This window comes from Vanellus vanellus, assembly GCF_965231255.1.
Source record: "Vanellus vanellus genome assembly, chromosome: 14".
Classification (NCBI taxonomy): domain Eukaryota; kingdom Metazoa; phylum Chordata; class Aves; order Charadriiformes; family Charadriidae; genus Vanellus; species Vanellus vanellus.
The window spans coordinates 8,822,446-8,839,293 of record NC_138919.1 but is presented as its reverse complement, the minus strand read 5'-3'; the positions used below and the strand labels follow the sequence as shown (position 1 = coordinate 8,839,293).

Sequence of the window (16,848 nt, the reverse complement as noted above, 5' to 3'; positions counted from 1 at the left end):
GTGTGTGATTTTGATATGGAAGTCTGCTCCAAACATAAATATGGGCTTTCATAAGCAAGAACTTTAGTTAATATTAAGGTGGAGGATAGTCATTTTCAGTGGTGTTAAGAGTTGAACTGGACAGGATAAAATAGCCTTTACTGTAAAAAGAGGTTAGTAGAAGTACAGGCAGTTTGTTTACCCCATCTTTAATCTTTTTTCTTCACATAAACTTGTAGAAAAAAGACTTAGTTCTTAAACTCGCTAGCTGTCCAAACATGTAAGCTGGTATGGTTTTATTTTGCTCACTGTACAGAAAGTTTTGTGTCTGAACTGGTGGATATGGCTTTGTTCCTAAAGCTCTGGGGTGTGTGCTTGTCTGTTTCTTTTTATAAATTTAAATATGTACAAATTTTAAATTCTGAAATTTATGAAGTCAAAAGTGATGCACCTAAGATTCTTTTCTGAAACTGATTTATGAAATCATCAAAATAAATGTGCCCTTAAGATATTCTAATGTCATGTACAACTGATTTCTGTGTCAATGTATGTTAAAGGAGGTAGACTGTGCATTTTGACTGGGTACTGTTTCAGGCTCTGGCATGGATCTGCTGACTGAGCTTTACAAAGCTGAAAAATCCTTTCTTACAGAGCACTTTATGAAGTGGGAAACTAGTTTTGAAAATTTTAAGTGATGTAATTGAAGGTGTAGATGGAGTTACTGTTGATAGTGTGATACTTTGGTCACTGGATAGTCTATGCTCATGTTATTATTACAATATCCTTTTGTTCTTATATTTTTATTTTGTTTTTCAGTAATAGAATTTTAATGGAAAACTTTACGATTTTCTTGCACTCGTTTTGTAGGTGCATTAGGTACCAGCAGGGGCCGCAATTGGTCTCCTTCAGTTGCTCAGTTAGTTCCTGTGTGTAGTTAAGACAGCTATAAAATAGAAAGTAAATATTGAGATTTTCAATTCTTGATACTTAGCAATTTGTAAATGAAATGAACCACAGCATCAACAGAAGCATACATGCTATCATTAGTTTCCCATTTCAGAGAAGGTTTTGGTGGAAGGAAGGGGGGAAGCATGTCAAAACAATCTATAAACCCAGTAGAACACTTAGTAAATAATCTAATTATTATAATAATCAAAATTCAGCTGACTATACATCTAAGTTAATACCTTTATAATAGCTGATCCCAGATACATTCAATAAAAATGCTTTTTTCAAGTTTGTTGTTATTGGTCATAGGTTCTCTGTACAGGAAGAATTCAGTGCTATGACAGAGCCAGACACTGAAGCTCTTTCTCTGTTGCAATTAGCAGAAGAATTATTAAATGGTGAGGCTTATAGCTTGGTTGCATAGCAACTAATTCTAACACATCAGACAAGAAAAATGGAATGCAGTAGTGCAGTGAGAAAAGCTGTGAGGTCTCCAGTGACTGGATTTTTGTGCTGCTTACTTCTGAAGACAGCCTGAAATTATTTGGTGGTTTTTGTTTTTTTTTTTTTTTTTTTTTTTTTAATCTATTCTTTTCCGGCTTCCTTTCCAATTTATTAGTATAGAACTAACTTTTTCTTGATTCTTTTGATATATGGGCTGGGAAATTATGTTGAGAAGCTGTAATTTAAAATTTCTGCCATTTTGAATGATTTTCCTGAATTTGTCCTATGCCTTTGTAAGGTATAGGTTAATTTAGCAGCACGTACATCTCAAAAAAAAAAAAAAAAATACTAATACCACTCGAGAATTCCTAATCCATAGCTGTTTGCTGTGTATGTTAGACATCATTTGAAAACTTGCCCTACTTTACAGATTGTTATATCTTATAACCAATTTTATAAAGAATGAAGTTTGTCAGAAGTTTTATCTTTATGCACCTATTCCATTATGTCATTTTTTCATTTTTTTAAAAACTGTATTAATCTTGTCATATCTGAATCACAAACAACTTTATGTCTGTTCCAATTATTGTCATTGGAAGATTTTCAGCATTGTTTTACACCAGAAAAATCTGTCCTACCAGCACGAATCTCCCGATTTTGTTTTTCCAGTGGAAAAACAGGAAGTTACAAAACTTTCGTTTTGGAAGTATGCTTCTTGTGTCCTTCTTTACAAGGTTCTTTGATTATCATGCTATTTTTAGTAAATAATTGGGAACTTATTTTTTCCACTATAATTTCCTCAGTTTTTAAAGTTGAGCTTATCCACAAAGGTTAGCAAAGGTTGTAGCAATGTACATTATTGCATATTTTTTCATATATTCTTGAGAAAGACCCGGGTTTTTCATGGTCACTGAAGAACTTTACTGTATAATCAAACCTACATATCATATTTTTATCCTGGCTGTGTAAGTAAATAAGGTGTATGCTTTTGTACTTTTCTCTGTCCTCTGAATAGTTTCTGACCTGTTCTGTAACTTGGTTGCCTCTGGTCTCTGACAGGTACTAAATTCTGGTGACTTCTCTGAAAGCACAGATGTGGAAAGAGGGTGTATAAATTTCATCATGCAGTTCATCTTAAGGACTTTTTTTGATCAGGACCCTTCTATACAGAAGAAGGCCAACACTGTATTGTCTAATTTGTTTCCTGATAAAAATTGCCCTATTAGTAGTGACATGACAGGATAATATTTACAAGATTTTGGAGGACTAAATAAAGCCTTAATAGCCAATGTTCGTGCAGGCAGCTTACTTAGGGAGCATGTCTTTAAAGGTCAGACTTCTGATTTAGGATGTAACTAGTCTGCTGGAAGTTTTATTTGTCTCTGAAAATATCTGTGTAAATTTGCACTTGAGAAAATAAAAAAAAGCATTCCTGTAGACTGCTCCCAGCCCACCCTGATATTCTATCTGCAGCATTGCAGAGGAGTGATGCATGACCTTGTGTACGCTGAGAGATGATTTAACTTACAGCTCATTCTTCATAACAAGTGATTGCAAATCATACTTATCCAATCTTTGGCTAAGCAGCAGAAGAGTTGTGAAACTTATGACTTTTCAGGAGGTTGCTGGGAAATTGACAGGCGTTTCTTAAAGCGTGGCACTTCTTTATACATTTCATGCTCTGAATGTGACCTTATAAAGGCTTTATAGAAGCTAAATTTTGCTTGTAGTATGCAAGTGAATTTAAAAATGTTTTAGAGCAAATACTTGCTTTATTAATAATCAAGCACTACAGATTAATTTCAGCAATAAAAGGTATTTTTTTGTGTTTTAAAAAGTGAGGTTTAATACAAAAAATTTAATTAGCACATTCCTTGATTTTTATGTCACCTTTTTTACTGATAAAGAAAGACCTGGTTTGAAATTATTGGTTTGCACGTGGGAATCCTTTTTTTTAAGAAGATGTTGCAAATATATCTCTTAAGATTACATAATTTGAAAGACTTCACTAGTTATCTTATTATATCTGTCTTTATGAAACTCTGATTATCACTTGAAATTTAGATATGTTGCTGTTGAATGCTGATGCTTAATAACGGTAGTGTATCTCTTTCCATGAATGTTACTTTACAGAATGTATATGACATATCAAGCACAAAGCAGTTTGGAATTAGGACATAAACTCTAACATCAAACTGTTTTCTGAAATGGGTATACTTTGCCTTTCTCCCACTGTTTTCTTCAAAAAAAAAAAAAAAAGGGCGGGGGGGGGGGGGGGGGAGAAAGAATGAGGTTACAAAGTCCAGAAGTCAGAAAATGCCAAATTTATGCTTGGTGCTACAACTCTTGATAATTTTTTTTTTTTTTTTTTTTTTACTTATTTATACCTTTTTCTAACCCACACAATGAATAAGATGTATGTCTGCTGATAAAAATCAGGTTATGTACGTACACTGATCTTGGAAGCAAGCATAACACACAGACAAAAGCTTATAAACTGTGGATGATCTGGCAGATTTGAAGTGACCCTGCTGCAGTGTCTGATACTGGATTTACTTTGTTTGCATTCAGCTGACTGTTCTGACATGCTACTAGAATTTTTCAAGAAGTATAAGTGAGAGTAAGAAATTACGATTTTTGGAAGTTTTGAATATTATGCCTGAATTAAATAGGATTTAGTTAGTTTTTTTAGTTCTATTCAGTTACTTGCATCAAAAGATCATGAAATCAAAGTTTCTGATTTTTTTTTCTTGGTAACTTTTTATTTAGTTACACTAGTGAATGTTTGACTCCTTTATATTTGCTATGGATGGAAAGGTTAAAGAAGTGTTGATGATAAACTATGTAGTTCTTGTGTTTGTTTTGAGTAATTGATAGAAAACATGACTTAATACTCATCACTTCAAGAAGAAATAACACAGGTATAGCAATGAAGCCATATTGCTGCTAGGGTAAGCACTGGCTGTATAAGCCTTCTTGGAACCCTGGGCTCTTAGCCCAGACCAGTTGTTTATGTTGATGCTTTCTTCCACATCTCCACTGCTCTCCATAGTTGAACTAAATTAGCAAGAAATACTGAGTATGAAGTGTGTTTGCTTTTGTAGTCCCAAACTAAGCATTGATTTTTGTCCTATATGTGATAATGAAATTTGGAGTTCCTCCTCTACTGTGTCTCTGCAGTACTGTCAATTCCATAACTCAGAAAAAATGAAGCAGATAGAAATAAAAATCATTTTAACATCTTTTATTTCAGGAGGCTTTTTTCTTCTCCTTTTATGCAAACTGTGGTCTTCAAAAGAATCTTGCTTTCATGCTCTGCTTATTTATGTGTGTGTTGGAGAGAGGAGTGAGAGAAGATGGGATTTCAACCCTCTACTCATGCAGAAGGTTCTGAGTGGAATAAGGGAAAGAAGATTAAGTTATTAGTCAAGTTAAGGTTACAATTTGAATAGGCTGGTAAAATTGGAAAAATGGAGACAATTTATAATAGCATCACTGTTTAAATGTTAATAAATCAGTACAGCTTTAAACAGACTGAGTATGCATACAGGCAATTATTGTAGTTACCCCAGCATAAGTGCAGAGCTAGCACTACAATAACTTGTCTGACTAGCAACGGCTTTAATTTATTCAGAGTCAGAGAAATAATAGCAACTAACTCCGATTCCATATTATCATATTTTAATGACACTTGAAATATTTAAGATGCCATTGGCTTGATGCTTTCTCAAGAAGGATTCTGAATCTTTATTTTTTTCTTGAGTGTTACTGTACTGAAAGCTTACTATGGATATTCTTTGCTTGTGTTGTACACTTGTACAAGGCTTGAACGCTTATTCTATTTTCCTCATCCTTAGAGCAATTTTTCATTTCACAGACAGGCTGATTGATTGTGGTCCATTTTCACAACACCACGTATTAACTTTTTCAGAACCGTTACAACGCACCAATTTTCCACTGCCGAAAAACGCAACCAACAAACCACAAAATAACCCAAACAAAAAAACCCTTAAAAACTCCAACCTTTCCAATCTGCCCTCAAAGTAGCAGTGTTCATAGAATCATAGGGTTGGAAGGGACCTCTGGAGATCATCTAGTCCAACCCCCTGCCAGAGCAGGGCCACCTTACAGCAGGTTGCACAGGAACGCGTCCAGGCAGGTTTTGAATGTCTCCAGAGATGGAGACTCCACCACCTCCCCGGGCAGCCTGTTCCAGTGCTCTACCACCCTCAAGGTAAAGAGGTTCCTCCTCGTGTTTAGGTGGAACTTCCTATACTCAAGTTTGTGCCCGTTACCTCTTGTCCTGTCACTGGGCACCACCAAAAAGAGCCTGGCCCCATCCTCCTGGCACCTACCCTTTAAGTATTTATAAGCATTGATCAGGTCCCCCCTCAACCGTCTTTTTTCCAGACTAAAGAGACCCAATTCCCTCAGTCTTTCTTCATCAGAGAGGTGTTCCAGTCCCCTAATCATCTCGGTAGCCCTATGCTGCACCCTCTCCAGCAGTTCCCTGTCCTTCTTGAGCTGGGGAGCCCAGAACTGGACACAGTACTCCAGGTGCGGCCTCACCAGGGCAGAGTAGAGGGGGAGGATGACCTCCCTCGACCTGCTGGCCACACTCTTCTTGATGCACCCCAGGATGCCACTGGCCTTCTTGGCCACAAGGGCACATTGCTGGCTCATGGTCATCCTGTTGTCCACCAGGACTCCCAGGTCTCTTTCTACAGAGCTGCTCTCCAGCAGGTCAGCCCCCAACCTGTACTGCTGCATGGGGTTATTCCTCCCCAGGTGCAGCACCCTACACTTGCCCTTATTGAATTTCATAAGATTCCTCTCCGCCCAACTCTCCAGCCTGTCCAGGTCTCTCTGTATGATGGCACAGCCTTCTGGTGTGTCAGCCACCCCTCCCAGCTTTGTATCATCAGCAAACTTGTTGAGGGTGAACTCTATCCCCTCATCCAAGTCGTTGATGAATATATTGAACAGGACTGGACCCAGTACTGACCCCTGGGGAACACCACTCGTCACTGACCTCCAACTAGACTCTGCGCCCCTAACCACAACCCTCTGACCAAAAAGAATACTAATAGTGTGTTGAGTGTCAAGATCACCAAGTTTGATATTTTATAGCTAAATATAATACTTAAATCTCAGAATGTAGGGTTTGGTGGGGTTTTTTTTGTTTGTTGTCACCCCCCTCCACACACACAGAAATGCTAGTCAATAGAAGCTGTTATAGACCATCTTTTGAAAAACAGTCATGAAAATAATGGAGCAAGGCATATTTTGTCATATCTAATCTTTCCATTCTAAGTTTTTCTACAGTTGCTACGTAAATTGCAGTGATTACCTTGTTACTTCAATGCAATATGAACTTTACTTTTGCCAAAAAGGGTATTCCACCTTTTATGCCTCATCCTTATTGAAAAATAGGTGTTCTGTTCTGCCCTGACTGCTTTCTGCTATGTGCTGTGTGGCAGCAATAGTACTAAACTTGACAGTAAGATCACTTGGCAACTGTGTGAAAAGTAGCCCAGCAGAAAAAAAAAAAACCAACCCAAACCAAAAACCACCAGAACCAATTTTGAGCTGGATGAGTTCCTGCCAGGACACTGCATGTGTATAAACACCGGTGCCAGAACAAGGGCGTTGGTAGGAATCACGGGTAAAGCAAGCTGGAATGTTCTTTTTGCTGAAAGCACAGCCTTAGGAAGACCGATTAAAGTAGCCATGTAATTACAACTTAGGTTTTGAATGTGAGTGATATTATCAAGGGAGAAAGCAGAAGTCTTCAGACTTTTGGAAATTTTTTTTTTTTTTTTGGATAGCTGTATAGAGAATTCATATAAAGATGCTAAGTTACTGTAGAAAAATAATTGTTCTTTCTGTGCTGAATTAATGGAGTGCAAAATCCCTCTAATGACCTACTGAAATGTTTCTCGATAATGTCAATTAGATCTCAAGCTGTAATGTGGAATGGGTAGAAAATAATCATCTACTTTCTCCATGGCCAAAGAAGCAGAAATGTTTTGGAAAAAATCTAGCTTGAAGAAATTGGATTGGCTGATTTTAAGTGATATGAGAACCCTGCTGAATCCTGCAAGGGGGGACTTACCAGTAGTTACCCATGCCAGACTGGAATTGTGGTGTCTGCCCTGACTGATGCATTTGATTGACATAATAAAAACTTTCACTTTTTGTCCACTCTGTTTGAGTTTGGCAGACTTAATCTGGTCCACAGGACAATGTGTTTTTTTGAACTCGCAAAAATTTCTGTAACTGTAGGAAACAGTAAGAAAGATATGGGTAAATCAGTGAACTGAATGTAAAGGGGAAAAAAGTTGCTCACTTGAAGAAATTAAGTAATACGAGTTCTGTTAGTATGTTTTCAGTAAAAGCACAAAAAATTTGCTGACATCTGCTTTTAATACTTGCAGAACAGAATTGGCTTTTATTACGTGTAAATATAGGAGCATTTAATTTAACTGTTAGAAGAGATGTTTTAATATAATCATGGCCCTGCAGAAACTCTCCAAAAATTATTCACATATGTGAAATTATTAATATTTTTTTTTTTTAAATCTATTTTTGGACATGTATCCATCCTGATGTTTGCTAGAAGCCATACAAATCCTTGAAGAAGTGTTGTATTTCATGTATTCATACAAGATCTGGAAGTTAAAATCTGTTTTAGATTAGATGATTAAGTCCTAATATTTTTCTGTAAATTTATAGTAAATAGTAATGGTACAGCTGTACAGCTATATGGTAAAACCTTTGTAATAGCAGAAGGACTTCAGGTGAGGCAGTGCTTTGAACTGACACTTTTCTGTATGGTATTCAGCTACTATGGTATCACTGGTAAATCTAACCCAAAGAAGTCTTTAAAAATTATAAAATTCTGTCAATTTTTAAAATTTTTATTCTCAATATAATGTCAGAAAGTATTTTTTAAGGTATTTATAGGAAATAAAAAGGTTTTTATGGGAATTACAGGATTCAGAAATCTCATCTCTAAGACAGTCTTTAAGACTGAACTTGAAAAGAAAGCCATGAAGAAGCAATGACATTATCTCTACTCTGGTCTCACTGTAGTAGTTATTTCCTGTGTCAGAATTTGTAGCAAGGAAGACAAGCAATTTGAAGAAGTTAAACAAGTAACAGTGTATCTCATTAATATGCATGTAGTGAAAAGGTGCATTGTCCCATACGTCTGCGATTAAAACAAAACAGCTGTAGTCACAGGCAAACTTGTAAACATTTGTATTAAAGCCAGATGCAACCTAATTTAATTTGACTTTAATTTTTGAAAGGTTATACAAATTAGTGATGAGATTAAGAGCATTTTTATGTGCTTTGCTGAATAGCAAATGATGTTAGCATCATCTTAAGTGTGTTGCTGAATTAGTGCCACTATGTACACGACTTTCAGATCTGAAATGAGCAAAAATACACACAGAAATTCATCTTTTTTGTCTCTTCTCTTTAGATGAACTTCGCCAAGCTATCGTGGCCATGATGAATAGAAAGGATGAACTGGAAGAACAGAATAGGTAGTTTTCTTTTCCTAGTTAAGAGGTACTTTAATTTAAAAAAGAAAAATAAAATCTGTTCTCTAATACAACCTGTCCTTTGTGTAAAGCTATGCATAAACTTTGTGTAATCTGTTTGATTGTGTGTTATCTTTCTGTGAAAGGTAAGCCTAATACTTCAATATTCAACTGTTGATACTGAAGAGTAAAGTTTGCAGGTCAATTTTTTCCTTTGAATTTGAATCACGTATAACTCTTTGTATCTTGGGAGCTTTTGACGGTTGTTGTTTTTTCAAAACAAAACTTACAGCCAACAGATTCTTGAGATAGCTTTCCAAATGAGTAAAAGTTAGACAAATACTCAGAGAAATTCTGTTTTTCCCCTTCTGGTGCAGAAGTGATGTAGAATGGCTAACAATGTTACACTGAAAGTGGCTGTCATTTGTGTGTGTCTTTATGTTCATTTTGGGCAAAATGATGATATAACTGTAAAAATGATAAGTCGCTTATTTAAAATGCTATCAAACCCGCTTTGTATTTATTTATTATATTGTAGCACATCATTAGATGAATGAAAATACAAATGCATTCAAGACATTGTTGTGTTATACTGTAGTAGGCCTATTTTGGCAATTTACATTTTTCTATAGGTAATTTTTTTTTTTTAAATTAAATATTTATTCTTCTAATGCATCTTGCTGACCTGTGCTGTCAGTGGAGGCAAGACCCCTACCTGTCTTGTGCTCTTGCTAGCAGATAGCTAGTAACAATATGCTTATAGGTTATTCCAGAGATGTGTGGACTTGCACTGAAGAACTGAAACCACATAATAATCTGTTTTCTATAATAAATTATTTCTATGTGTTGGTAGAGTAGATATCATAATAGGTTGTGCTTTGGGCATGTTGATGAGATTGTAATACAAATTAATAGTAAGCACTTACAACTGTTTTGATTGGGTCAGTTTTCCTTCTAGCTTTTCATATCTTTATATAATCAAGTCAGGTGAATTTATTACATCGAATAACAAAATTTTAGGATACATTAATGGTATCATTCAGGCAACCTACTCTGTGATTCGTAGGGTATCCTCTAACTACTGGGTAGTGTTTGCTGTGTTCTAACAGAGGCTGCTGCCTTCTTCCAGATCTCTGAGAAATCTGCTTGATGGAGAGATGGAGCATTCTGCAGCACTAAGGCAGGAAATGGACAACTGGAGAAGGAAAGTAGCAGAACAAGAAGAGCGACATGCCATGAAAGTCCAAGCCTTGGCACGGTAAGAAGTGCTGACAGTGTCATAAAAAGTAACAGCAGTGGAACAAGGGAAAAAAAATTCTGCATACAAGAAAAACTAATTTTCAATTAGTTTAGTTTTCAGAAGAACGTAAGTGATTTAGGACTAAAAATCCCATGGACTTTAGTTGAATTTAAGCTGAAGAAAACCTTTGGAAGATTTTCTGACAAATTTAGTGGGCTTGTGGTTTTTGTTTTATTAAGTGTTAACTGTAAATGAGAGTTTAATAGTAAAACCACCATTACAGCTCCAGAGGAAAGAATATTGGTGAGCTGAACTTATGACAACATCCAGTTTAATTTTAAAAAGTAGACTAATGTTAAGAAATATAAGCCATGAAAATAGCAACAGTTAGATAATGAGACTAGATACAAAGGAATACATGTATGTGAAAGGTGAATGTAAGAAGACTTTACTCTCTTCATGTATCCATTTTGTCCAGTTCTAATCCCTCTCCTTTTTTTTTTTTTTTTTTTAAATTCATTTTTATCTTACTTGCCGATTGGGAGACTCTTGATATAGCTGTCTGCCTAATCTGGAACAAATCGCAGTATCAAGATCCTTTTTTTTTTTTTTTCTTCTATTGGATATATGATATTCTTAATGTTGTTACAGTACCTAGCACTGTCTGCAAACAGTGTTTTCCAGACATTATTTTCCAACCCCCAAATCTGATACAGCTTTTAAATATAAGGGGGTGCGGAGGGAAGCAGAAATGCCGTGTCCATGTTTATTGTGAACAGACTGATGTTGCTGTCCTAGAGTAATGAAATGCTTATTTTAGTAGTGGAAGTGGCTGCTTTGGTGTGTGTGTAAAACATAGGGTTGGTTGTTTTGTTTTGTTTTTTTCAAAAATACACTGGCTAGATTTTTGGGATTCTAGCTCTCAGATCTGGAGCCAGTGAGGACTTTTTTGGGGGATGATTTCGTTTTAACATTACTCCACAGTATTTCCTCTTGTAGACATCTTATATAGTTCCACACTGAGATTAGTGTGGGGACCCCTCTCCTCCCAGTAGTTCTTACTTCAGTCAGTAAAAATTGTGCTGAGTGGTCCAAGTATCAGTTTAGTTGAGAAGGAGTATTTGTGTCTTTATTTATTGCTTTCAGTTATATAGGATATGTGTCAGCTGCTGCTGACACAGATACCCTTCTGTATGTACCCTCATGTATGTAAGCAGTAAAGAATCGATTATCCATCCTCTTCAGTGACATTTGTATCCGATCTGACTTCCTTCTATCTGATTGTTTATGCATGACTGTTTTCCTTGGGCTGATGTTTTTTTCTTGTCCTGTTGTCAGGTTTTCATGGCTGACCACTTTATACAGTTGTTGCCAAACAGTATCAACAGTACCAGTTTCTGAAGCGGTGCAACTGCTTCCTTCTAGCTCTAGGAAGGTCAGCTGGAAGAGGTTGCTCAGGACCATTTTCAGTCGGGTTTTGAGTATCTCCACAGATGGAGACTCCACAACCCCCCTGGGTCCTGTTGTTGGCAGTGACCCTGTGGCAATGCACCTCCTAATGAGGTGCCAAGATGCCGTTGGCTTTCTTTGCTGCGAAAGGTGCATTGCTGGCTCATGGTCATCTTTTTGTCCAGCAGGACTCCCAGGTCCTTCTCCGTAGAGCTGCTTTCCAGCCCCCAGCATGTATGGGTGCCTAGGGTTATTCCTTCCCAGATGAAGGACCTTGCATTTCCCCTTGTTGAACTTCAAGGGGTTCGTTTGAGTCCAATTCTCCAGCCTGTCCAGGTCCCTTTTAATGGCAGCACAACTGTCCGGTGTATCAGCTGCTCCCCAGTTTTGCATTGTCTGTGAACTTGCTGAGGGTGCACTTTGTCCCAGCATTCAGGTGATTAATGAAGGTGTTAAACAATATTTGCCCCAGTAGTGACTTGCCTTCAGCTTGACTTTGTGCTGCAGCTATGCTAAAAGAAAATAATTTTAACTCTTATCTTGTCTGAATGTGATTTAGCTTAAGAAAGACTTTTAAAGGTAAATACTGCTGTAATAGTGTGATTTTCTTCTTACAATTCTAAGTAAGCTCTGGAGTAACCTATGATGCCTAAGATCTTGGGGATGATTCACATGACATGTATAGTAAACAGCAAACCTATCCCAAATGTTAAATAAGATTAGTAATCTGTGCCTTATCACAGAGAGAAGTGTTTGTTTTCTGCATGTGCAGGCAGAGTGCTTAGTGTCAATCGTGAGTACCACAGCTGAGATTCCTATAAGTTTTTTATGGCATAGCAGAACTAGTATCTGAAAATGATAAATAAAAAGCTTGCTTAAAAAAAAAAAAGTATTTAGAATGCTACTAATTCTGCTTTTGATGACACATCAAAAAGAACTACTCACTTTGAGGGAGGGAGGGAGGGATATGCATAAGTGGGTTTGACGTTCATGTGATGTAGGGCAATTGAGACAATGCAAATACTTCATTTAATATTCACACTTCAGGTTATAGGGATCGAATATTCGTATTTCTTTGACTAACTTCCCCCACAGTTTTAGAATTTGCAGTGACATATGGGTGAATCACATATTTGTCATGCACATACCTTTTTAAAGAATAGATAAGGAGCTTTTATAAAAAGATCTAAAGAGGTGCTCACTTAGACTTACTTGTTATTTTTAAACAAGTTTATTTAATTTCTCTTATTGCTATGGAGACATTTAATTTCTGTCATTGCTACAGAGACTAGGTTTACCTTATCACGTGATGAAAATGGTGCTTAGGTACGACAAATTCTTGTGTCATTGGTTATTTTAGACTTTGGATGCATTTCTTTAATGATTCATTGCAACTTATTTTTTAGCACATAAGAAATTTTGCATGTAGTTATTTTGGAATATGGGTTTTTCTTCTAAATTCTTTTGTTTGTTTACTTTGTACACTGTAGGTGATACAGTGTACATAGTAAGAGTAATACAATTTTTTTAATAAAAAATATTTTAAACCATGTATTTGGGTAAGCTGAATAATTTGAAGAATTTGAGATAAAAATTTATGAAATACTTTGTAAGTGCTACATAATACACTAGGTGAGTGAGGGGAAACTAAGTTTCAGATATTTTGTAATAGTGAAATCTTACTGTTTACCTTGAAAACAACTGATCATATGACAAAAGTAGAAAAATTTCCTCAATTGTAATATTCTGAACATCTTGAGGCAAGGAAAATCATTCAGTAACAATCTAACTATTGTAATTTGATGAACAAATATGCTTCAGATTATGAGTGCTGATATTTGTGTGTGTCCCCAAAGCTCTTGCGAAGAATTTGACATAAGTATCTTCCTGAAGGCTTTGAGAACACAAATTTCAGTGACACATCAGTCAGTGTTCATATGATTACTTCTGCATATCTGCAAAATTGATTTATTCAGCTGGTCTGCTAGACTCTCTGAAGAGTCTCTGGTCTCCTAGACAAAATGCTAGCTTACTTAGAGAAATTTTTCTGAGTTTCCTAAATTCTCTTTGAAAAATGGAAAAATTCTTAAGTCATTTTAGTTTCAAGTAGAGCTCATCTCATTCTTCCATTGGAGGTATTTGAATAGCTCTTTCGTAACAGTTATGATATTGTTTCAAAAGGAGCAATCTCAGCATTCAATGCATTTCCTAGCCTTCCGATAGAATAGACTAAATAGACTCTTTAGTATCATTTTGTAAACTGTTTTTTTTGTTGTTGTTTTTCTTTTATTTTTATTTTTTCCTTGTCAATGAGTCTTTCTTAAATTGCATGGACATATTGTGCCAGTGGCTTCTTGGCAATGCTGAAGTTTTTAAATTGAGATTCTTTTTTCTCTATGGAATACTATTACATCCCTTTACAAGGCAAAGAAATTTATTGAAGTTGACTGTGAAATTGGATAATCTCAGATTGCATATTCTTAGACTATATTCAGAAACGTTGGAGGAAAGCATTTTACAAAGGACAGGCTTTGTAGCAAGAAAAGCAGATAGAAAGTGAAGGTGATAATGCACTCTGTAGGGAAATGGGGGATGAGAATTTGACTATATGTTATCTTACAGTTTTATGTACCTTCTGTTTACTGTACATTTTGTAACCTAATCTGCCTCCTTTTATCTAGTGTCTGTATTGCTTAAGCCACATTGCTTTTGGGTTTGGCATTTTATATTAATCTGTTTTACAGCACTTCATTTGGAGCCCTAGTGCTTCAGTGATAGGTGAAATTGAGTTGTGCATCTTGAAATGATTGCATTACTACCTTAAGCAGCTTCTTAGAGAGAAGAAAAAATATCTCATGTCCCTGCTTATGAAAACTAATTTGAATATTCTTACAGTCAATGTTTTTTTTTCCCTTAGTTGGTGACATGTCACAGTTACAAAACATTTTATAAAAAGCAAGATACGTTATTTCATAAGATAAACAACTTCCTCATATTTCTTATCCACACAGCCACATTTTGCTTTTTCAGGTGTGATATCAGTGCAAAGATAGAGCATAATTTAGGTTTGAACACAGTCTGTTTTGTAAAGCTGTCATGAGAATAGTTTTCAGTTTATCATGCATATGGTGTTTGTCTTTCATGACAAGCAGTTAAGTTTGTCCCATCATTCCTCATTACGTTTTTTTTTCAGAGATTGGTTTTATGCTGTAATCTCATTATATTGTATATACTTTAACTTCCACTTCTGTAAGTAATAGTTCTCATTTTTCTTATTTCACTTAGGGTATATATTACTACAATTATTGTGATCTTGCACCTCCTAATAGTAGGATCATAGGATAATTCAGGTTGGAAGGCATCTCTGGAAGTTATCTAACCCAACTTCTGCATCCAAGTGGAGAGCAGTGACAAGTAATGTTCCTCAGGGGTCAGTAGTGGAACTGGTACTGTTTAACAGCTGTGTTGGAATTCAGTGCACCCTCAGCAAGTTTGCCGATGACGCCAAGCTGTATGGTGTGGTCGATACGCTGGAGGGAAGGGATGTCATCCAGGGGGACCTGGACAGGCTTGAGAAGTGGACCTGTGCAAACTTCATGAAGTTCAACGAGGCCAAGTGCAAGGTCCTGCATGTGGGTTGGGGCAATCCTAAGCACAAATACAGGCTGTGTGGGGGATGGATTGAGAGCAACGCTGAGGAGGAGGACTTGGGGATGCTGGTTGATAAATTCAACATGAGCCAGCAATGTGCGCGTGCAGCCCAGAAACCCAACTGCATCCTGGGCCGCATCAAAAGAAGTGTGTCCAGCAGGTGGAGGGAGGTGATTCTTCCCCTCTACTCTCCTCTTGTGAGACCCCACTGTACTGCCTCCAGCTCTGGGGCCCCCAACATAAGGACACAGACCTGTTGGAGTGAGTGCAGGGGAGGGCCACAAATATGATCAGAAGGCTGGAGCACCTCTTCTGTGAAGACAGGCTGAGAGAGTTGGGGTTGTTCAGCCTGGAGAAGAGAAGGCTCTGGGGAGACCTTATAGCAGTACTTTAAGGGGTCCTATAGGAAAGCTGGGGAGGGACTCTTTATCAGGGAGTGTAGTGATAGGATGAGGGATAATGGTTTTAAACTGGAAGAGGGTGGATTTAGATTAGATATTAGGAAGAAATTCTTTACTGTGAGGGTAGTTCAACACTGGAACAGATTGCCCAGAGAAGCTGTGGATGCTCCATCCCTGGAAGTGTTCAAGGCCAGGTTGGATAGGGCTTTGAGCAACCTGGTCTAGTGGAAGGGGTGTCCCTCCTCATGGCACGGGGGTTGGAACTAGATGATCTTTAAGGTCCCTTCCAACTCTAACAATTCTATAATTCTATATATTCTTGCAATACACTTTTTATTCCATTTAATTCTCAAGCTTGATGCATATTTTTTTTTTTATTATTTGGAGATTTGGTATCTTTATAGTTTTTCTAAAACACTAAGTTTTTATCAAGATAGATATCTGTTGGAGATTTTTTTTTTTTTTTTGTTAGCCTGAATTTAAAAATAGAACATGTTTAGGACTAAACTCCACAGAAAGCACTTGTTAGAATCTGATGTTTGTGCCAGAAACTTAATTACAGTGTTCTTCAGGCCACTATAGTTGAGATACATGAGAAACTACTTTTCAATTTCTTTTCTTACTATCCTCATTTTACAGAAACTCTAGAGGAATTTTTGTATCTCTTTCAAGAATCTGTGGGTTTATTTTTTTCTTCTGTTAAGGTATAGGAAAATAAGTCCTCTAAGGCTGCCTCCTCTACAACTAAAATCTTAACTTAAAGGTATATTGTTCTTTAAACTGTTAATGAAATTTTTGGAAGTCAGCTTTTATAAAACACTTTGTTACTAGTATTCATTTGTATTAACAGCCAGAAATCTTATTTTGACAGACATAAGATGCATAGTAGATCTTAATTGTGCTTGGTGTATGTATACATGCTTCAGTAAGCATAACTATTTCTTGCAGAAACTTTGTGGACATTACTGGAAAATAACCAACCTTCTTCAACACTCCTTGTGCCCCCATAGTGATAGTTTTTAAAAGGTATACTATAGCACAAGGAAGATGGGGGAGATTTCACCTGCAGGGCCTTGGTCCTTCTCCAGGAATACAGAAGTCCCAGCAGGGGGGCTGATCCACTGCTGTATTCCATATGAATAGCATCTCTCTTCCACTGTCCTCCCTTTGATGTGAGAACATGCTG

General features: G+C 36.7%; 1 protein-coding gene across 2 annotated transcripts in view; it reads left to right on the top strand.

Annotated features, from left to right (window-relative positions):
- The window catches only part of SNX29 (sorting nexin 29), a gene marked incomplete at its 3' end in the record, with an annotated part of 142,224 nt that overhangs the window by 31,717 nt on the left and 93,659 nt on the right, over positions 1–16,848 (top strand). For both annotated transcript variants that reach the window (XM_082490401.1, XM_082490402.1), the window contains exons 12-13: positions 8,861–8,924; positions 10,051–10,179. In XM_082490401.1, coding sequence (XP_082346527.1) covers positions 8,861–8,924; positions 10,051–10,179 — 193 coding nt within the window. The remainder of the gene's footprint in view (positions 1–8,860; positions 8,925–10,050; positions 10,180–16,848) is intronic.